Source organism: Lontra canadensis, unplaced genomic scaffold, assembly GCF_010015895.1.
Source record: "Lontra canadensis isolate GAN:19392208 unplaced genomic scaffold, GSC_riverotter_1.0 scaffold61, whole genome shotgun sequence".
Lineage (NCBI taxonomy): Eukaryota > Metazoa > Chordata > Mammalia > Carnivora > Mustelidae > Lontra > Lontra canadensis.
In genome coordinates this window covers 1,989,939-2,012,093 of record NW_022631055.1, presented here as the reverse complement: position 1 = coordinate 2,012,093, position 22,155 = coordinate 1,989,939, and the positions used below count along the sequence as shown (strand labels likewise).

The following is a 22,155-nucleotide window of genomic DNA, read 5'->3' as shown; positions in this document are numbered from 1 at the left end:
CCCACCCACGTACTGTTGGTTACCAGAGTCCTATGGATTAACTCTTGCATCAGTCTGTTCCTTTTTGTTCCTATTGCCTCACACTGACTAGTCCTTTGACCTGGAGAACTCCAGTAACCACCTGAGTGACCTTGCTGTTTTCGGCTTCTCTCCTTTCTACCCGTTCTGACCACTGCAGATTACTTTTCCCTAGAGCCCAACCTAGATTGCATCCTCCTGCAGCTGAAAAGTCTCCAATAGTTTCCAGCCCAGGCTTAGTTCCCTCTGGGTCTCCCTCCTGCCTGACCGTCCCTCATGCTCCAGTCAAAGGGTAGCACTTGCTGGTGCTATTCCTGGGACAGTCTATTTGGTGCCTTTATTTCCCAACCACCCCTCACTAGGAGAGGAGGCTTCCCTCTCTCCCAGCCTATTGCTAATCTACATGTGTTTCAAGGTTTGGTCATAATGCCAGGCCCTCATGGAGGTGTTTCTGCCTGTCTTCCTGGGCAGTTGTTTCTCTCTTATCCTCTGAACTCTTGTAGCCCCCTCCTTTAGCCCCTGTTTCTCTGGTGTTAGACTGCGTATTTGTCCCATCTCTGTTGGCCTGGAACTCACCCAGTCATCTCTGAAGCCTCCACTGGGCAATGCACCTTGCACACAGTTGGCGTCTAGTAAATACCAAATGGAATAAAGAATGAGTGCCTCTGGCCTTCCTTTACCTCCTCCCCACTGCTGAGTTGGAGGTGGTCAGATGAGTCATCAGGTTTGTGTCCTCCTCTTCCCCTGCCCATCATAGCAAATAGATTCCCACTTCTTACCCATGCCCCTGCAGGGTTAGTAAACCCTTCCCCAGCCTCAAAACCTTTCTTTCCAGTACTTGGCATGTGTTCACTCTGCCTGGCTTCTTCTGAGTGTGCTCTTTAGTACTGAGTTTGGCTATATTAGTCCCAGTCAGTCTCTAACCCCATCACCTAGCAGTAACTTGGCTAATTAGCTTATTTCACCTACTTCCCCATACCAGAAGGAGCTGAAAGGGAGACTCCAAGAATGGTGACTCATACTCTATACACTAAGTGGCTTAAAGATTAAAAATAAAGCATTGTAAATTGGCAAGCACTATGCAGTCTCATTGTCTTGGCCCACAGCTGGACACTTAGAGACTTAAAACTTCGTATTTAAATAGTGAAGTTTATTTAATATTAATATATACTGTATTTTAACAGTGAAGAAGGTCCTGTCCTGTTAAGATCTTAATTGAGAAAATTCTCCATTCTACTTTTTGTAGTTTTGATGTGGTACATGGGGGGAAATATGCAAGGGGTATTTTGAAAAATTCACTCCTAGTTTTGAATGGAATGATTGTTGTCAGGGCATTTTCACATCATTCCCTCATGACCTTGCAGAGGTAGGCATTAATTATCCCTGTCTGACAAGAGAGGTTTAGAAAGAATCCAGGGTTTCTTCCAAGGTCATAGGCGATTAAGAGCCTTGGCCAGGACTAGAAACTCAGGTCTTCAGAATCCTAGTCCTTTGCTTCTTCCAGTAACCCCCCATTTTGCCACATTCCTGTCAGCATTGTGAATTGCAGCTGTGGGTGGTTAAAAGGGCTTTAGAAATTACTCTACGTTCTGGATGATGAGAAAATGCCTTCAAATCCTGGCCCTAGCTTTCGAAAGCTAAAGGTTGACACTGGTTGTATTTAAAAGCCTATGCTGTAGATGCTCAGAATGGGAGTTGCTCAGTTGAACAGCTAAGTAGACTTCAGGTTTGTTTTAACTCTAGCTGGGGGCAGGCTGCAGTTGCTTGAATTACAAGTGCCCTGGGGACTAAAGTAATCCTGGAGTGGAGGCCCACCTCTTTAGTGCAGATTGGAATCCCTTAGGAAAAAAATTACTTTATTCAGTGAGTACTGCTGCAGGGCTCCATGTGGAAAAGCCAAATTTGTGATTTGTTGTCTGCCTGCAGTTAGTTGGGGAAGGTGGGAAGAAAAAACGAGGGTCAGTCACTTCCCCAAAATACATTTTGATCACTGTTCTTTTCTTTGTAGATTAAAAAAAATATTTTTTTTTTTGGTTGAGATTGGTGGGAGAAATTAAGGAGGAGTGTTTTAATATCTTGAAGAACCCAAAAGTTCAGGAGACTCATTTTACAAATCAAAGTAGGATTTGAGGGTAATTTCTGTTATCTCCCCGTACGTTGGTAAACTCCCCAGGTCACGGATCTTGGAGGTGTTTACCTGTGTACCTTTCTCCCACAATGCTTTGCAAATCAGTGCTCCCGTAAATCTAGCATTGAGTTGTCTTACAGGGTCAGTGTTACAAACCTTCCGCCAAACATCTTGTGAGGGCCGCAGAAGTCTGTTGAGATTTTTCTGTGCGCGGAACTTACACCTCCCCTCGCCGTGGAGTGCCCAGAGTGGCCGTGTCTCACTTTGACACGGTGGCCGGCCCGGCCGGCGCCGAGTGGTTGGCGCCCGCGCAGTGGGGACGCCGCGCGCACCCAGGTGCGCAGCCCCGGTGGCCGTCTTATCTCCGCAGACGCAGAGCAGTGGATGAGCCGCCCGGCGGGGGACCTGCGGGGCTCCGCACCCTCCCGGGCCGCCTCCTTTTCATGTGATAGTAATCGGAGACTTTTCCGTTACATGAGGCTCTCAACAAAAGATTGTAATTCCAGCAGCTTTGTTTGGGAAGGTACCACTGCGGCGGGCGCGTCCTGGGCCCTGCCCGGGGGTCGGCGGCTCCGGCGCGGAGGAGGCGGCGCGAGCCGCGCCGGGGCCGCCTGTGGGTGGGGGGCCGCGGGCCGGCCGGCCTCCCCCATGCCCCTCCTCGTGGTACAGCCTGCGTTTCCTCTACAATGCTGTTATGCTAATCAGGTGACATCACCGCCCAGCGCACGGAGAGTGGCTCCTGATTAAATTACAAACCGGCGGCCGCCGCGGGCAGCCAGGAGGAGGTGTGTGTGCTGCTCCCGCGAGCTCCTGGGCTCGGCGACCGGGGCACGCTTAGGATTGGCCATATTTTAAAATTTTTTTAAAGTAGGATTTGCACCTCCCTCCCTCCCTCCCTCCCTCCCTTCCTCCGTCCCTCCGTCCTCCCGCTCCTCCTCGGTAATTTATTTCAAGCTTCTAGTCGAGAGCTACAAAAGGAAGGAAAGCACTAAGGAATTAGATCCCCGAGTGGTAACTCCCGGCCGGGCTAAGGTGGACTCTCCTGCAGCCAACTTCCTATCAGATCTGCCTGCGGGACTTTCAGACCAGAATGGAGCTTGCCTAAGGTCCAGCCCTTTTCGCGGGGCCGGGAGCCAAGCCGTGCGGAAGCTGCTGTGTGTTGGATGGGGGTAGGAGGGGGCCGGAGCGGGATTTCCAGCGTGCAGCCCGCCGGGGCGTTACGCCGGGCATAATGGAATTGCAGAGGACATCTAGCATCTCGGGGCCGCTGTCGCCAGCTTACACGGGGCAGGTGCCTTACAACTACAACCAGCTGGAAGGGAGATTCAAGCAACTACAAGGTAAGCCCCCGCCTCCCAAAGGCCAGGCCTGCCTTGGGGCTGTGCCTACGGGGGTTCTGAGATTTTATTTGTGCCATATGGAACGTGACCCTAATGAAGACGGGCTGCCGCCCGGCCCAACCCCAAAGCCTCTGGTTGGCTGCGAGCACCCCATTCACTCCTTAAAGGAGACAGTTTCTCATTCTACTCTAGAAAAGCCACCATTTGGAGGCCCTTTCTCTCTCTCTCTCTCTCTCCCCCCCCCCTCCCTCTCTCCTGTCCTTTCGACTCGCGGTTGTCAGGTATCTGCTACCCACTGAGCTCACATTTTCTGGCCTCTTAGCTATCTTTGCCGCTCAGTGGATCAATGCTAATAGACCTATTAGTATGCAAGCATTTGATTCCGGGTCGCCTCTGTCTCCCAGCCCCCCAGCCTCTTACCTCTGGGAATCCTAAAGGTGTAAAGTGCACTGCTCGACACCCAGTCCTGTAGAACAATAGCAAAGGGGAGGAGGGAGTGGTCTTTTTGTTCCTAAGCCTTGGGTAAATTACAGTTTTGATTCCGAAGCCTAATTTTAACTCTTTTGATGTATTGTGTTGGGGAGAGCCTTCCCATCAATTTAGTGGGCTATATAATTTATAATGAAAGCCAGTTATTGTCATTCCAATGCTATGGGTTGGATTAGTTGGATCAATTATAGGTTTCTTGGCGTCTATATTAGTCTCAAATAATTGAATGAATCCAGTATTTTACTGCACATATTTTTATGGAGAGCAGGGTCCTGTGTGCAGCAGCATGGGGGATGATGGGCTTGCCGCCTGCCGCTGGGGTGGCCCCTGCAGCCCTTGGCTGTCCCTGCCCTACCAGCAGGCCTAGCTGGCATTTTCTCAGAGCTCATAATGAAAAAGGGCTCATAACTGAAAACAGAACTCCTTCCGTTTGGAAACCCCTGGATCAGTAGTAGGCCAGGAATGGCTCTAACTAATGCTGTGAAAAAGTGGCCTTCACACACTGTGTGTTTCTTATTTTAACTCTTCTCAGTGCCACAAATGGGGTTCCTGTGAGAAGGAGGAAGGAAGGAAGCAGCTCAGTCCTAGAATGTTTTCATTGGGAAGGGGAGGAAAGATATATTTCATTCACAGGTTTATTTGTCTTGTGAAATAGTTGACAGTAATGACAGTTTTCTGGAAAACAAGAGGCAGAACAGGACGTGATTTTAAACATTTGCTAGTCTGTGCTGCATTCCTCGGGCGGTTAGGTGTAAGCAGCAGCTCCATTCTCTCCAGGGAATGGTTATGTGTCTTTGCCTCATTCTCCTTGAGCTCTTTGAAGGTGGGATTTGTGTTTTGGGAAAACTTGGGGTGGGGGGCAGGGAGGTAGGGTTAGTTTGCTGATGGTAAAGAGAGGAATGGTGTTGTGTCTGTTGTGTCTGTTATCTTCTGGGTCTGTACTGGAAGCCCCGTAGTTTTAGGTTTTGAGAATTCAGAATGCACCTCTAGTAAGCATGACTAAGTCTCCCCGCTTGGTTGTGTCATACTGTCGAGGAGAATGCACCGAGTGGTGGATCCTTGATCCGAAAACCAATTACCAACGTCCAGTCCGCCCACACTTACAGTCTCAGAAAAAATGCAAAACCAAGAAGATGTAAGAAGGTGTGGGGAGCAGTGTACTCACAGGCCCACCCTTAACAAAAGGCTGTTATCTGAAAGCTTTGAGGATGGTTGTAAAACTGCTCACTGAGAGGGGTGGAGTGTACGCACAGGAAATGTCCTAAACTGTTCTCTCTGGAGAGAGGAAAATTAAAAAACAAATTACTATGCTCCCTTGATTTTTTTTTTTTTTTTTTAACCTGGTTACTGTTTCTCAAGGAAATCCCTTCAGAAGTTGTGGGCTTCACATTTTGTGTGGTAGGGTTTTTTTTTTCTTTAATGACTTTTGCTCCCTAATGTAGTTCCCTCCAGTTAACTTTCTTATTTCTGCATATTGTGGTTTAGGAGTTACACAAGTTTGGTGTTGGTATTTCTATAACAGAAAACCACCCATGTTGAGGAACTAAGAAAGGGTGAGTTAACTTTCAAGTATAGTGTATCCCAAGAGAATTAAAAACAGGCATCCTCCTTAGTAATGATAAATGGAACTGATGGCATTTTAAGCAACTTCAGGGAGAATTTTTGCTAAAATCTTTTCCCATACCTACCCCCAGTTTGTATTTATCATTCTTCCAATCACCACATTTTTGATGATGTATAGATTATATCATCTGATTTAATTTTATACATACCTCCAAAGCTGCCCTTTCCTACCCCCCCTTTTTTTCTCTTTTGAGTATCATCCTTCTGAGCACTTCTAACACAATATTAATAAACTTGTCCTTTGAATTTTTTTAAAATGCCCGTTAAATGAATTTATTAATTTAGCAAATATGCTCGAGAGCCTGAGAGTACTGTGACTTGTGGGAGATATTTCTGCATATTTGCTGATTTCAAATATTTTCACAGTGGATCCTAAAAATTTCAGGCGGGACCAGAGGATGAGGTAGGATGTTTGGGCCAAGGAATGTATGATATTAAAATGTATTTGGTCTACTTAGAAAGGAAGCAAATAAGTATCACCTTTTTTTACTGATTTGGGGGACTGAGATGTGGAGTGATATCTGTCACACGAGTTCTCTTGGCATAAGATAAGAGACAGGACCTTCAGCCTCTGATGGCTTCAACCGTTAACCACCAGCACCCAGCACACCTAACAGACACACCCAAAGTGCATGCTTTCTCTCTCTCTTTCAAATTGTTCTTCAGCAAAATTGAGTTACAAAATTAAGTTGCCTTCCTCAGAGCTTGTGCATGTATCTTTAAAGTTGTATTAGTTTTTTTTTTTTTAAATAAGAGAGAAATGCGTAAACAAAAAACTCTACATGCTTAGAAAAATGTGTTTGTAGTAACAGGTTCATAATACCTTTTTTCCAGTTTCAAATGAGCTAGCTTAATTCCTTATAGGAGAATATTGCTACTCTTGTACTCAGAAGCCGTTGCTTCTGCCTAAGATGTAAAATAAATTCCAGACTCCTTAACTTGGCATTGCACTGTCCCCAAAATGGCCCTACCCTGAGTACTTCCTGTTCCAACTCTTATATTCCAATCTAGTCTTCCAGGTAGGCAGGCTTACAGTGCTTCTTAAAACCAAGCGCTGGGTTTTGGCTTCATCTTCTGCCTTCTGCCTCAAATGCCTGACCCATCCATTTACTTATGGACATCATTCCTATAAATTTGTAAGAATGCTCACATTCCAGTAATTCCATAAAGCTTCTTGTCTCCTCTGTTGGGGTTGGTGAGAAAAAGATCTCATTGAGTGTTTACCAGGTATCAGTCATGGTAGCAGGAGCTTTATATATGTTATCTTGTCTTTGGAACACACCTGAGAGATTTTAAAGAGAGAAGACAAATAGCTTGACCAGGGTGACAAGCTTTATTGTGCTCAGGCTGCACATTGTTGTTTTCTAACCTTCTTCTAGACTTTTAGATACTATTTTATCTCCGCAATAATGACAGTGATCATAATAATAGTAATGAGGTTACATTGTGAAATGGGCACCCTAACCTGATTCCTCTCTCCTGCCTACTTGTTTCCCAGAGAGCCGGGATTCTCTTGGCCCTGGCAGTGGAGTTGTAATGAAGACAGGATCTAGTTGAAAAGCATCAAAATGAACTTCTGCTTTCTTTGCAGCCTAACCCTAGCATCTAGCACCTGATATTTCTGGAGAAGGTGCTTTTTCTTAGCTGTTCCAGCTCAATGAACTTGTCCCACTGTCTAGAAAGAATTTAGGGAGTAGTCTGTCTTTGGCTGGACATAGAGGGAGACTACAGAGCGGTTTATTAGATGATACCAGATTTGCCTTGTTGTGTTTCTTTCTTTTTTTTTCTTTTTCTTCTTCTTCTTTTTGCAGGGTGGGGAGGGGTCCTAGTTTCTTCTTTTAGGGAAAAAAATATTGCTGGTCTTGTGCCCATAAATTGTGAAGAAAATTTATTCTCAAATTTTTTAGAACTTGCCAGTTTGTTAGGGTACCTAGATGTTTGTCTTGCGTATGTCTTAAACCTTATAGAAAGCCTTATAGAAAATGTATTCCTGGGCCTACACCTCCTTCTTGTCATGAAGAAAATGTAAAGGTCTTAGATGTAAAGTGTCAGCCTTCAAATATTCCCATTGTGACAGTGAAAAGATTTGACAGATGGTGACTTTTTTGCGGGTGGGGGCCAAGAATTAAAAGAGCATTTCTGGATTTCGTGAAAACATAAAAGATTGGCTTTTTGGTCTGGATACCTGCCAGTACTATAGCTAGTCTAAGCCCAGAAAACTTTGTGGCACAAGTCACCAGTTTTTAAAAAATATATCTTTTGGGGGCACCTGGGTATCTCACTTGGTTGGGCATCTGCCTTCAGCTCCGGTCGTGATCCCAGTGTGGCTGGGATTGAGCCCCACATCGGGCTCCCTGCTCACTGGGGAGCCTGCTTCTCCCTCTCCTCTCCACTCATGTGCTCTCTCTTGCTCTCTCTCTCTCTCTCTCTCTCTCTCTCGAGAATAAATAAAAATCTTTAAAAAAACATACATATATGTATCTTTTTACCAGTTTACCAGAGTTTTAGCTCACAATTTGTAAAGTTCTTAGCAGGTTTGTGAATTAGAATTCTTTCCGAATGATGTGGTAATAATAATAATTACTATTAATATGTACAGCACTTAACTTTAATATGTATCATCTCGCATAATTAAATTAACTAAATGAGACTATTCAGAGTACCCAGCATGGAATCTACTACATGGTAAGTTCTAAATAAGTGTGCATTTATTTAGTGTTAGTAATAACTCTCTGGGGCAGGTACTCTTACTGTTTATGGGTAAATAAGTGGATCATTGGGTTAAAATCAATTGGCACAAGGCTACATCTCCAGAACCCAGGTTTTCTGACTCCAAATTTGATCTCTTCTAGGACCACAGTGTCAGTTAGGTTTGAGCCACGCACCCGCTCCCTAGATACCATGAACGTATTCTAGTGGCATGGAAAATTAATGAGCTCAGGACTGCTCAGATTTCTGGACATGTGGTGCTCCCAGTTTTTGGTGGGCCAGGAACTCTGACAGACAAGGGAATACCGATTCCTTTAGTGTTTGACCGGGATGTGTGTTAAAAGGAGTGTTGGAGGCCAGCTAGGAGGAAGAGGTGGTGACGGATTAACGCCCTTTGAGGGAAAGAGACCATTATTCTTAGGGTGGTGAAATGGGACTGAATGACTTGACTGCTAAGGAAGCTTTCTGATGACTCTATTCTGGTCACCTCTTCACATGCCTAGGGCCTGGAAAGGGGTCTGCTCCATTGCATCTCCCTCTGTTTTAGCCTCTTTCTTTGGTTTCCTGAACCACCCCTCCCCCGCAACTCTCGGGCTGGGCCCTGATTAGAGCTCTCTGCAGAAAGTTTTGTGATTTGGCTCTGGCTGACCTTCCTGTTTCCAGCTCTTGCTACTCCTTCCTTAACAGTACTCAGGATTCCCTAAATCTCCCCTGCATTTCCCTGCTCTTGAGACCCTGCTCTCTAGGTGTCTTGCACCGGGAATTATTTCTTCAGTTGGGATTATTACTTTTGAGTTCCAGTTCAGATGCCACTTAATTCTAAGTATTCCCAGAGGGAGGAGAGGTCAGAATCTCTGCTTGGATTCCCTTCCTGTAAGATTTAAAGTGGAACCATTTGCTCACTTTGTGATTTTTACGTATTGCTTTTGGTTACCATTGAATTACCTTTTTTGTTTTTTTTTCTACATTTCACAAAGTTTAGGGGCATAAAGACAAAAGTCTGGCATAACCAGTCTGACACATAGCAGTTACCAAGTCTGTTAAAGAGTAAATAAATGAAACTGTTACAATGGACTGCTTTATTGCAGTGGTTCTCAAAGGTAAGTCCCCGGACCAGAAGCATCGATGTGATCTGGGAACGTGCTAGGAATATAAATTCTCAGGCCTGACTTCTGAAACTGTGGGGTGGGGCCTGGCAGTTGGTGTTTTTATAGCCTGCCAGGTGGTTCTGGTGCACACTCAAGTTTGAGAAATGCTCCCTTATTGGACCGTTCCTACAATCTTTGCGATTTGGTGATGGGGAGGGAGAGAGACGGAGAGGAACCAACTGCGTGAATCCTCCTAAATGGGATCAGATACTCTTAATTTATTGAAGAATGAAGAGTTGTGAAGAAGTATGTTTAGAATAAAATTGTTTAATAGTGGAAAAGACATTTAATGAGTCAGGAATGGCTTCTGCCTTGAAATTAGAGAAGCCATTTAACATCTGCAGGCCTCAGTCATCTCATCTGCCAGAGGTGCTAATTATCTGTCCCAGTTCCCCACCAAATTAGTGGGAAGAGCATTCCAGAAAGATCTAAGTTTAAAAAAAAATAGAGAAAAAGATAATGGTATTTGAACATTGTGCAGACAATTCAGTAAGTACGGACAATTTTTTTATTTTGTTTTGTTCAGGTTCTTAATAAAGAATCTGTTGTGTTTCACTTGAAAAACAGAAATCCCCACCACTTGGTATCTGGGAGGGAGGCAGGTGGCACCTGGCCACAGCCCTCTTCGGGATATCTGAAGGTCTGGGCCACTTCCCTTATCTGAATACCTGGCAGGTTTACCTTCCCGGGTTGCATTGAACAGCAGATGCCATAATCTGTATGATGCTTCCTTGAAAAAAATCCATGTACTATTTAAAATGTCAAGTATGGTCATTGTTTCCGTCATTGTATTTTCTTTTAAAGAAAACTATTATATATGGATGAACTGTAGGAAGTCCAGCATGGCCCAGCAGTTTAAATATGGACTTCAGAGTTTGTTTTCCGCTCTTCTGGAACTGTTCTGGAATGAATAGTGACCAAGCTTTATGTTTTCAGTTCACCATAGCCTTACAGGCATCCATCTGTTCAGAGTTGGGAGTCTCACTTGTGCATGTTACCACAGTCAGCCAGGTAGATCTCAGCCGTTTTAGATCTTGGTGTCTTTTCTCCCTCTTGCCTGACAAGTTTCTGTCAATTCTTAGGCCATCAGCTACAAAAAAACTAATGACAGATGAGATAAATGATAAGGGCATTGTAAGCATTTTTCTGACTTCAATCATCTTTGCCAGATTGGCTTCCTTAAAACTCTGGCAGTTTTAAACCAGTTCATGGGCGCAAAGGATTTGCCATTGAAAACCTCCGTCGTCGGTCACTAATCTGGGCAACTTCAGAGCAAGAAGAGTCTAAGAAATAAAGTAATAAAACTGATTTTTGAAGATAGACGGTTTGCTTTTTGTTCTATTTGTTTATTAACAAAAAATGTTAATTGCCTGCTTTTCAGTGGGAACTGCACCAGTTAGGAAATATGTGAGAAGGTGTATTTTGTCAATGCTGGAAATGCTGGTTGAGCTTAGAGCGGAATAGGAGCAAGTGGACAAAAAAACTTGTTCCACGATGTTAGGGACCCAGTGTAGGGAAGCGAGAGTGGGTTCAAGGTGGTCAGAGTGTATTAAGAGCAAAGCCAGGAAGAGCAGGTCAGAAGGGTTCTAGAAGGATAATTGAAAAGCCAGAGGATGTGTTGTCCTGTAAATCAGGTTAAGGAGTTCAGAGGGAAGTCTCCCCGTGAAAAGCCACTGAAGGATTTTAGATAGGAGAGTGACTTGTTCTGAATTTTTTTCCTCCCTTGGAAGAAAAGTGGGTTTGACTGCTTAATCTGGTGTTGCTTTAGAGGGTAGTGGTCAAGAGAGAGGCTGGAGACCGGTTGGGAGGCTGTTGCATTTGTGGGGTGAGAAACTTAGAAACAGCATAGACTCCTTGAAATTTGAACTTCAAGGTACTTAACAGCCTGGTTACTTAAACCCACCCATATCTACGGAGTCAGAACTTCATTGTAACAAGATTCCCCAGGTGGTTTGTTTGCAGGTTCCAAGTATTAGAAGTGCTGCCTTGGAAATAATCTTCACTTGCCTCCTTACCCCTATGAGCAGAGAGGGAAATAGTCCCAGAAAGGTTATGACCTTCCTGAGGCCTAAAGTTTTATGTGTTTTTTAGGAAGTCTGTGTTAAAGGTAAGATTTTCATGGGGTCTTTTTCTCCTGGGTAAACTAGAGCATTTTAAAGTAACTATAAAAATAATCTTGTATCTAAATGTGTAGTAGTTAATTAAAGAAAGTTTAGTATTACTGTAGGAGATTACAGGGCTTTAAAAGCATGGTTGGTTAATTCCTAGCTTTGTAAGTCTTTTGTAGAATTTGGCTGGGATTTTCTTCCTTGCTAATCCTGCAGTTTTTGAAATTGGTGCAGTTAAAAAAACACAATTTCTTATCATTTACCCTTTTGGTATTAATGGAGAATTATAAAATTACCAAATTTTAGCATGGTGTTCTGGGAAGTAGAGTCTTGCTAAGGCCGTACCTACTTTATGACTTCAAGCCTTTATATACTTCTAAACTTTTTTTTCTTTTAAGCAGAAACAACCCCCTAACCTCTTGCTCCATCTTAGTAAAATCTTCCTTTATTAAATTGATGTTACTCTTCTTGCCCTGGGTGTTAGACTTTAAACCACTTTCAAACTCACCTAGCAGTGCCTTCAGGTATGGCTGTTAAAGTGGATTTAAAATACACTAAATACCTGTTACTTGATAAGTGCTCATTTCCTATGAGTCTGCCGGTGAAGCTTTAAAATTAGTGGGTATTGATTAGATAGGGGAGAAAAGGCACCTGCTGAAACTTGTTGGGCAGTTTTTGCCCCTTACAGGCAAAAGAAATGAGATGGGGGAGATAAGTTACTTTTGTCAACTAGCACCACTCCAGAACCTTCCTGATGGGAGGGCACAAGTAATGAAATCAGTAGGTATCTAGAGGCCACTCAGATGATGCTCTTAACTACAGCAGGATTGGTGGTCATTATTAATGGCAAAGTTAAATTTCTGGCTGTTCTTTATATTACTCCATAATTCTTTTTATATAATAATTATTTCATAGCCAAATTTTGACACCTTCAAAGGAAAGACTTGTTTAAGATCCTGCAATCACAAGGGGCACCTGGGTGGCAGTTAGTTAAGTGTCCAACTCTTGGTTTTAGCATAGCTCATGGTCGTGGGGTCCCGGGATTGAGCTCAGGGCTCTGTGCTCAGAAGCTTGGAGTCTCCTGGAGATTCTCTGTCCCTCTGCCAGATCAGGGCAGTCTTTTTACTAATCTGAGCCTGTTCACTCATCTCTGTGCTGAGGGGTAATACAACTTTTATGAAGTACGATTGTCATAAGAATAATGTGAGGTTCAGGGCACCTGGGTGACTCAGTTGGTTAAGCATCTGACCATCTGACTCTTGATCTCAGGGTCATGAGTTCAAGCCCCATGCTGGGCACCACACTGGGTATGGAGCCTACTTTAAAAAATAAAATTAATGAAAAAGAGGGGCGCCTGGGTGGCTCAGTGGGTTGGGCCTCTGCCTTTGGCTCGGATCATGATCTCAGGGTCCTGGGATCAAGCCCCACGTAGGGCTCTCTGCTCAGCGGGGAGCCTGCTTCCCCTCCTTTCTCTGCCTGTTGCTCTGTCTACTACGATATCTCTCTCTCTCTCTCTCTCTCTCTCTCGTCAAATAAATAAATAAATAACTTTAAAAAAGAATAAAAAAGAATAAGTGAGGTTCTCCACAGAGACTGTGACACTAGCTGGTACATGACGGGCTCTCAGGAGTCAGTGGCAGACATTATTACAGGTCCTGGTTAAATGGCCCCAACAGGGGACAATCTTTTGAACTTGAGCTGGGTATCTTACCCCACCCCCACCCCTGAAACCTGTTCTGGGTGTGGTTTCCTTCAGCACGTTAGAGGAGTGTTTGGTTTGCCTGAAAAACGCACCCAACTGAAACGGCTCCTTTTATGTTCCCCTTTAGAAAGTATACAAGGCTGACAGCAGTCGTTTGAGTCTGATAACTTTTGATGTAGGTTGAAGGTCACAATGGTGCTGGCTCTAAGTTCATAAGAAGCATCTAGAGCAGCCACTGCTGAAGCCAGGGCACCCAGCACTTTGTCAGAAGGAACTACTGTAGCCAAACTAATATGAACCACCCTCCATAGACTGGTGAATGCCTCTACTGTGTGTGCTTTTGAAAGGCCTTTCTTAGCCTTTCTCTCTCTCCCCCAACCTTGTTTTCAAGAGGCATAGGGCCTTTAAGTAGCAAACCCAGTAATCATGGTAGCAGGGAGACACAGGCGAGCCTATATTTGGCTTCACAAAGGCCTTGTGAAAGATCTGGTCTTAAAGTCTCTTTTAATGCTGAAATGATGCAAGTGGAGAGTTAAGTTGAGGATCACTGAGGCACGCTTTATTCGTGAAGAATGTGAGCAAAACATAAAAAGTCTGTGGGCTCTGTTCTTCTCTGGTGGTAAGGAAATTACATAGGTTGTGTCATTATTTGGGTGAATTTGACCCCCCCCCCCCACGAAGTGTAATTGTGTTGGAATTTTCGAGTGAGAGCGGTCATGTGAGTACAAGCTAGTTGGAGTGTGTGTATGTTTTGCCTGAAATCCTTCTACAAACCAAAGACCTTATTTTGGTGACTCCCAAGATGTACAGATAGGGGTTATCTCTTGGAATGTGGCCTTGGTTTTTTGATTTAGGCTTTTTTTTTTTTTTTTTTTAAAGAGAAACTTTGAAGGTCTATTTTAATGTATATGAAGTCTTTGAAAGTCTGTGGGGGTCTGTTTGAACTGTTATCATGCCAGTGAGTTTCTGTAGATCTCTGGCTTGAATGTATAGTTGAGAGGTGAGTACAAGTCTAGTGCAGTGTGTTTCTGATGCTTGAAAATGGTGCCCTGATTTCTATTGAAGGAGACGTTTATTCCTACAGAGGTTTAAGAGATTCGCTATAAAAAAAAATTCAGTCTTGCAGTGCTCAAGGGAGATTATGCATTATCTGCAAACTGCCAAGCAGATGAAATCCCAGCTGCGCAGTCTGTGGTAGAGACTGGGTGGGAGTGGCAGGGGGAGCAGGGGAGGAAAGCGGTCAGAACCTGGCAGCAGTGGTGTGGTGCAGAGGGCTGTCGAGGGCTGCTGGAGGCAGTGTTCAGTGTGAGGACATTTTATCTCAGAAACACAGCCTGGTGGGAAGCACCTGGACCCGGGAGTCACATAAGCCTGCATTCAAATCCTGACTTCACCAGTGACCTCCCTAGATCCCATCTTCTTGATCTGTTAAAAATTGGGAAAAATAAATAGCCCTTGGGGTGGCTATATAAATCTTAAATTAAATTAGTACATTGTATTGATTGGGTGACAAACTCATCCCCGGTTAAGCACTGGCAGTTCTTTCTGAGCAGTTTCCCAAGTCCCAGGCAAGCTAGACGGTGGGTTGCCATAGTTATATATAAAAGTACGTATGACTGGGTATGGAAGACACGGTCTGTGTGTGTTTGCTTGTCCCTGTGTGCCTTCCTAGTGCTTGGCACAAGAGTGACGAACAAGTAAAGTGAGGAAGGCAGTAACACATACGTAGTTGTTTTAAAGTGAGTTAGGTGCTCTTCCTCCTGGTGGCCTCTCCTCCCCTGAGTAAAGAGGTGGCCTCCCCAGCCACATAATAAATAATGGGTTGAATGAAAGCGTGAATCACATGGTAATGGTTTTGGCTCTCTGATGTGGCTAAACTATAACTTAAGGAAGGGCTTATCTGGCTCTGTCTACTTTTTTGATAAAATGAAATTTAGATAGAACCCTAGGGACCTCCCATGTAGTTCCTGTAGTCTGCAGGGTGCTGGGGAAGTTGAACTTGGTGAGGAGGAGAAGGAAGCCCACGGTAGTGAAGTATTTGAAGAGCTACTAAAGTTGATTGGACATCAGGTTGTCCCCCTTGCTGTTGTTGTTTTTACTTTTTTCCCTTGAGTGAGAATGGGGCAAGAGTAGTTGAAGCAGAGGAGCTTAGGGACCCTCAAATGGAATCCAGTTACAAAGCCAGAGAGGTAGAAGTGTACCCTGTGAAACTGAAATCCGTTCTTCTAGGTGTGGTAGCCATTCAGATTTTTATATTGTGTAACTGTAAAACGAATGCAGTTTTTCTAACTACACATACATCTTTGCTCACAGTGATGCAGCATGAGTAATGTTTTTCTAGAAGCCCGCCAGTTAGTAATACTCTGAGCAAATAGAGGCAGGGCCTCAGAAATGTGGATACCAGTGTAATGTGCAAGCCTGGCTTTTTAAACTGAAGAAATAGCCACGAGAAAATTAGTTTTGGCCAAAGGGCTGCTTTCCAGCCGTCAGTGGCTTCCAAACCCCTCCCCACTCCTTAAAAAAAGAAAACAAAAACAAAAAAAAACTTTGGTTTTCTTCTGCAAATATATATGATTTCAATTTTGAGATGGGATGTTATTTTTTCATTTGAAACACAAGGAAACAATTTTTTTAAAAGTCCTACTCATTCAGCAATGGCCTGACTATAGCCAAGCTTGACTAAGAGTTCTTGGCCACAGAACCACAGACCACAGCCCTTATCAAGGTAGTAGATTCAGTTGGCTTTTTGGGAAGGGAGGGGTCTGGAGTTAAGGGAAAGAACACTGGAGCCCTGACCTTCTGGATAGGACTCTGGAGCTGGCTGCCCCTGGGACAGTTTGTGCTTCCCGAGTGCTACAGTCTGATGGTAGGAGGGCGGGTCCAGATATCATTTTAGCCATTGTCATCCAGTGATTCTGAAGTGACCTTTCTTACCTCATCTTCCTATGAGCTCATAGTTGTCTGCGGTCTTTTTAAATACAGCTATGGACATGCATATAGATAGGACCCAGGGCTAGTACTTTGAGGGCTTTGGATGTTGAGTTGTTAGAGATTAAAAAAAAAAGTAAAAAACAAAATCTCTCTCTCTTTTTTTTTTTCTTAAAGATTTTATTTATTTATTTGACAGAGAAAGAAACCACAAGTAGGCAGAGAGGCAGGCACAGGGGAAAGGGGAAGCAGGCTCCCTGCTGAGCATAGCTCCCGCTGAGATGAGATGATGTGATGATGTGGGGCTCCAGGCAAAGGCTTAACCCATTGAGCCACCCAGGCGCCCCCAAAACGAAATCTCTTGTGATTCAATGACAGTCCATCTGTTTGATGGCTCAACTCTGAAGTATCAGGGACTGATTTGAATCTGTCCACAAACCTCTGAACCAAACGGAGAGGGAAAATATGTTCACATACATTTGGAAAGTTGGGTCCCAACATGCCTCTGCTTAGGCAGTCATGCACACCTTGTCTGTCCTCCTTTCTCCTGTAAGAGACAGGAATGGACCTGTAGAATGATGGACACGTGTTTGGGTGGGTACTTAGGGCAGCTTCTAGAACCTGTGGTTCGGTTTAGGTTATGGCAGCAGTTAGAGGAGAAGCTGCATAAAGACTTTGGTCTGTGTTTTATTTTGGTGTCACCTAGATCTGCCTTTTTACCTTTCTGCGCTGCTGTGGCTCCATTAGTGACTGAAAGCTGGAGCATTGATGGGAGGGGAGATATGTGTAGGCCCAGGAAGATAGCCGTTGGCTCTAGTTGTTGGTTTAATTTCTTTACTTAGGTAGTAAGAATTGTTATCTCAAGCTTGTCCTCAAAACTCAGCTGGCATAACCTGGAAGCCACTTGCTTCTAACTTGCTCTGGTTGATGCACCTTACAGACTGGTTCTTGGGATAGAGCAGCACGTACCTACTAAGTAATGAAGAGTACATGGCGTGGAAGAAGGCAGGATAAAGTTTTAGAACACACTAAGCTCCAGCATCACTGAAGGAGCCATCCTGGCCATCCACCTGTTTAATCAGTTCAGCAAGCACGTGAATGCCGTGGTGAGCGAGTTAAGATGCTGAGCACTCTAGAAACACAGGTGTAAGATAGTCACTGCCTTGAATCACATTCAAAAGGGAATACGAGATAGAAAGTGGCAGATGTTCTGAGATGTGTGCATGACAACCCTAGGTTGTGAGATGTGAGAGAGACTTTTTGGAGTTGACATTTGAGCTGTAACTTAAAGTAGGCTGAGAATTAATAATAATGAGATAATGAGATAGTGGGTGCTTGGGGGTGGTGGTAGGACATGACCAGGGAAAGCTACAAAAACAGTGAGGCGTTGGGGAAATAGCTAGACATCTGCCCAGGATGTGACATACATATATTTTCCCGTCCATTTCAGTTGTTAGTGCTTATTATTAGTAGTTGGGGTTTTGGCTTCCTTGTTAGCCAATGTCCAGCTAATGTTGGCAGAGGTACAGGGAATCAGGTGGTTAGCAGCTGACATGGGTGAAATGACCTCACACAGTGACGTGCATCTCATTTCTCTCACCTGGTAGAAAGGGCTGTTAGATCATCATCTGATACAGACACAAAGCTCCCCACAAATGTATGGAGGGTATTACTCGTAGTGGCAGTAACCAGTGGTAACTTTGATTCCACCAAACACTCCTGCAGGGCTTTGCTGGGTGGATGCCCACTGCTTAAAACAAACAAAAATAATAAAAAATTTTAAAAAAAAGATTAATTAATTAAAAAAAAAACCCATAAGCATTTCTGACTTCTGTGTCCTCTGGGCTCACAGAATCCGTCCTGTTGGGAAACGGGCTACTGAGGAGAAAAAGAACAAAAGAAAAGCTTTATCTTCGTGCAGAGAGACGAAAAGTGGGTCTGTACTTAAACTCTATCGTGGTGGTGGTAATAATAATACAGCTAAATGTTTTTGCTACTTGCTCTCATGCACTTTGTTTTCTTTTTTTTTTTTTTTAAAGATTTTATTTATTTATTTGACAGAGACAGACAGCGAGAGAGGGAACACAAGCAGGCAAAGTGGGAGAGGGAGAAGCGGGCTTCCCGCTGAGCAGGGAGCAGGATGTGGGGCTTGATCCGGGGACCCTGGGATCACGACCTGAGTCAAAGGCAGACGCCTAATGACTGAGCCACCCAGGTGCTCCTCTTGTGCACTTTTCTAAGTACTTTGCATGTATTGATTCATACGCTTCCTGAAGCGTCCCTATTAGGAAAGAGTTATCTCCATTTTGGAAATGAGGAAACTGAGGTGCAAAGGCTGCTTTGCCCAAGGATGCTTAACTAGTAAGTGGTAGAGTTGGGCTCCCAGCCCAGGCTGCCTGGACTGAACTCGGAATCCTCCACCAGTTTGCCATGCTGCCTCTCAGGAGCGTTTCTCTCATGGTGATTAAGGCCCATGATTTTGTCCATCTCAGATTAGCATTTTGTTTAGGACTTCACAACCTTGATTTGGTGGATGCGACTGTCCCAGGTACAGAGGCCTGATCCTGCTCCAACTGTAAAGGGTTTGTTGAGCCTTTCACTCCGAATTGGTGGGGGCGGCGAAGGGGGCGACATGGTAAATGCAATGTAAACTTGAAGCCTCGTCTAGTCCTGGAAGACTTCATTCCCTTTTCTTGGGTGGTTGGTTTGCTTTGGTAATTCTGGCAGAGTAAAGGGGACTCAGCCCAGCCCAGCCCCCCGACCCCCTGCTGCCAGCGGTACAGATTTGTCACCATGTTACATACTCAACACTCGCCATTTGCATTTCAGTAGTGTTGGGTTTTTGTTGTTCAGACATTTTGGTTTTTGTCATGGTGGTTTGTTTTATTTTGCCAGTGAACAACATTATTTGTTAGAAGACTTAGAGAGCCCAGAATGAAGGGTGGTAGTGCTGGAGTAGAATTTTGGAGTTAAAGATGGGATACTCAGTCCCGTGGCATCAGCTACAGAGAAGGTAACCCTGGGCAGTTTTCAGTGGTGATGGCGTTACCTAGGAACATGCAGTGGGGCCAGAACACCACATTTTAAGTTCACATTCTAGGAGCGTGCTGATTTTTCTTGACTTAAGACATTTTCAGCTGCTCGAGCGTTTGTGAGTATTTAGGCCAAGTTACCTTTATTCTGTGATGTCCATGTGTGAATAAAGTAGAGAATCCCGATTTCTGCTTCCACTTCTGCAGCCAAGTAAATGCAAAGATTTCCAGCTGCTTATCTGTATTTTGTTTTCAGGCCACCTTTTGAGTTTTCCCATGGCAGATGTAAAAATAGTTTTTAGGGAGAGCACCCACAACTGCAGGCTTGGTTTTGTTTGCTGTCCGTTGTGTTGCGACTTTGGCGTAAAAGAAGCAAGGGGCTTATGTTTATTGTATGTAGCCTCCCCCCCATTCCAGAAACGATGTAATTTGGCCAAGGCAAGTGTCTCCTGATGATCATTTTTTAAAAAATTTGTTTGTGATGGTTACTCTGCTGCTCGCACAGTCTGGAACCACAGGACTCATGGTCGAACTGTTGGGTTGGTGGACACTGGGTTTGTTCTCTCCTTTGGCCTGTAGAAAAATGTGAACATCTTTCTTTGGAAGGCCTGACAGTAGCAGTAGTGAAAGGTGCCATGTCACTGCTGCATACCTGGTTTTTTCCCCCCAAGAAATGTTCTTTTGATGGTGCTGTTAGAAAAGCCCTCACGACACATATGTGTTGTGAACCCACATTTTGATCTCTTTTGAGAACATACCTCTCACCTTTTCTCTGAAATGCAATATACTTAAAACGTAGAAGGAGCTATGACAAGCCTATAGTCAGGATGAATTAAAACAGTTTTGATTCATCGTGTGGTACCCTACAGATATAAAGAGTGACACCCAAAGTGAGAAGACTGTAGTCCCGGGTTGTTAGCCTCTGTTGTTTTTAGGATTGATTCTGTGGAGATGGCAGCAAGTATGTGGCCATTGTATGGGTAACCTATGTAATATCACAAACCAAAATATCTCTGAGAACACCTGATCCCTAGGGAGGGTTGCTTCGTGTCTGTACAGTAGGAACAGCATAGCAAGCAGGGAAATCTTGAGCTCTCTCAATACCAGAACTGTGCACAGACCAGATCCTCACTTAGCTGGAGCACACGGCTGAAGATTGGGCATTTCAGTGAGTCTGACTGTTGCGGTTTGGTCCTGCTCTTGAATTGGGAAGATCTACTCTGTGGAGGTCTGATAAGTACCTTTATGAGTTCCAGGAACTCCTGACTCTTAACCTTGGGGTTTAGGTAGAACCTAAGTCCTTAAAGCTTTGATTAACATGTAGGAGCCAGTTCTAGCCAAATGCATTGACTAAAATGACTGTATTGTTTGCCAGGTCTTGTGAGAAAGTACCGTGTGACAACGAGGTCCTAAAACTATAAAAGTAAACCGCCTCCAGCAGTTAACTGTATTTACTTTGGAGACAGGTTATAAACCCAAATCTCTATGCTGAACTTGAATGAGTGTTTCTTTTCTCCTCTCCTGGGGTGAAAGTTGATGAGAACTGCTCTCTGGTATTGCTAGGACAAACCTGTACGACCTTCTTTATGTAAATGACTGACAGGGAATATTTTCATTTACTTCAAAGCCATGTATGAAAGAGGTTTGCAGGCTAGTCCTGATAGCCTCTGGCTCCTTTGGGTGGAGGGAAGCCAAAGTTGAAAAAATTCAAGCTTCTTAATGGTTTGATAGAACCTAGCAGTTCCTCTCCAAGACATTGATGGATCTAAGGCTGTTTTTCTTTGGAGTAATACCCCTGTGAAAGTTACTCTGGGGTGACTTTTTTGTTCCATAAGGAGTATATTTTATTTCTTGGTGCTGTGCAGAGTGGTGGTTAAAGGTAGAACTCTATGTTCTATCTAAAAAGCATCTGAAACTTTTAGGAAACCACTAACATTTAGAGGCTTCTGGCCCACTTTAGCTGAACACCTTTCATTTTAAATTCCCACCCTGGCTCTTCACAGTGTGTGTCTTGAATAAATAGAGGGCAAATTCATCCAAAGCCACTTGAAACACAGGCCTTTGTGAATTGAGACAATCAATAGTATTGCCATCTTCTGCTTATTGGAGTGTTTGGGGCAATGGGGTGGGCGTGGTAATCCCAGGATACTCAGATTCTTACTCTTAGCAAAAGGGTCTTCCCTCCCTCCCTCATTGTTTGGCAGAATGAGAAATGTATTGCCAGGAGCGAGTTAATTCTCAAATGATTAGGGTTCCTATGATACATGTCCAAAAATACTAGGCCTTGAGATGGGAAAGATGAGACGCTCACATAACAAAATAATACTATAAGTGGAGGATGGAGAACAAAGTAGTTGTCACTAAGTGCTCCACATTCATGACTGACAACCCTTTTTAATATTCCTAGTGTGGGGGAGGAAGGGATGCTCTGAATTGAGAATTCTTAGTAAGGACTTCAGTGAGACACAAGAAGGTGACTGTCCAGCTTGCTTAGGACATGCGCGTCTTCGGTGTTGACCTGTTGGCGCTGCTTTCCAGGGGGTCATGGCTGGCACTGACCTGCCACCATGCCTTGGGGCTCCCATAGTTACCCCTCAGCCGGCAAGCCAACCCTTGGGTGGCATAGCGTTAATGCTTTTTTTTTTTTTTTTTTCTTTCTCCTCTGGGGCCACATGGAGGCCTTTCAGGGATTTTCCTGAGAGTATAGCCCCACAGTTTTAAAAACTGTACAAGGCCGGAGTTTATAACAAGAGTAAAACCCTTTTTCCCTTGTCATTACTGCTGCTTCCTTACTCACTAATTAGCCAGCTGCTGCAGATCTCATTAAACTTCATTAATCCTGAGCATCTGTCTATAGGAACTGCCTCAAGATAAAAAGAGGAAACTCAGCTAAACGTTTGTATTGCTGCTAATTACCCCAAACTATACTT

The 22,155-nt window shown here is 44.2% G+C and overlaps 1 protein-coding gene across 6 annotated transcripts in view; it reads left to right on the top strand.

The window, feature by feature from the left end:
- The window catches only part of SPTBN1 (spectrin beta, non-erythrocytic 1), a 193,584-nt gene that overhangs the window by 82,820 nt on the left and 88,609 nt on the right, over positions 1-22,155 (top strand). The window contains exon 1 of one of the 6 annotated variants that reach the window (XM_032877775.1): positions 3,058-3,486. The exons of 4 other annotated variants lie outside the window; for them this stretch is intronic. In XM_032877775.1, coding sequence (XP_032733666.1) covers positions 3,378-3,486 — 109 coding nt within the window. In that variant the 5' untranslated portion in view covers positions 3,058-3,377. Of the gene's footprint in view, positions 1-3,057; positions 3,487-22,155 lie in introns of those variants that run through there. One more of the 6 variants, XM_032877776.1, reaches the window with a different exon arrangement.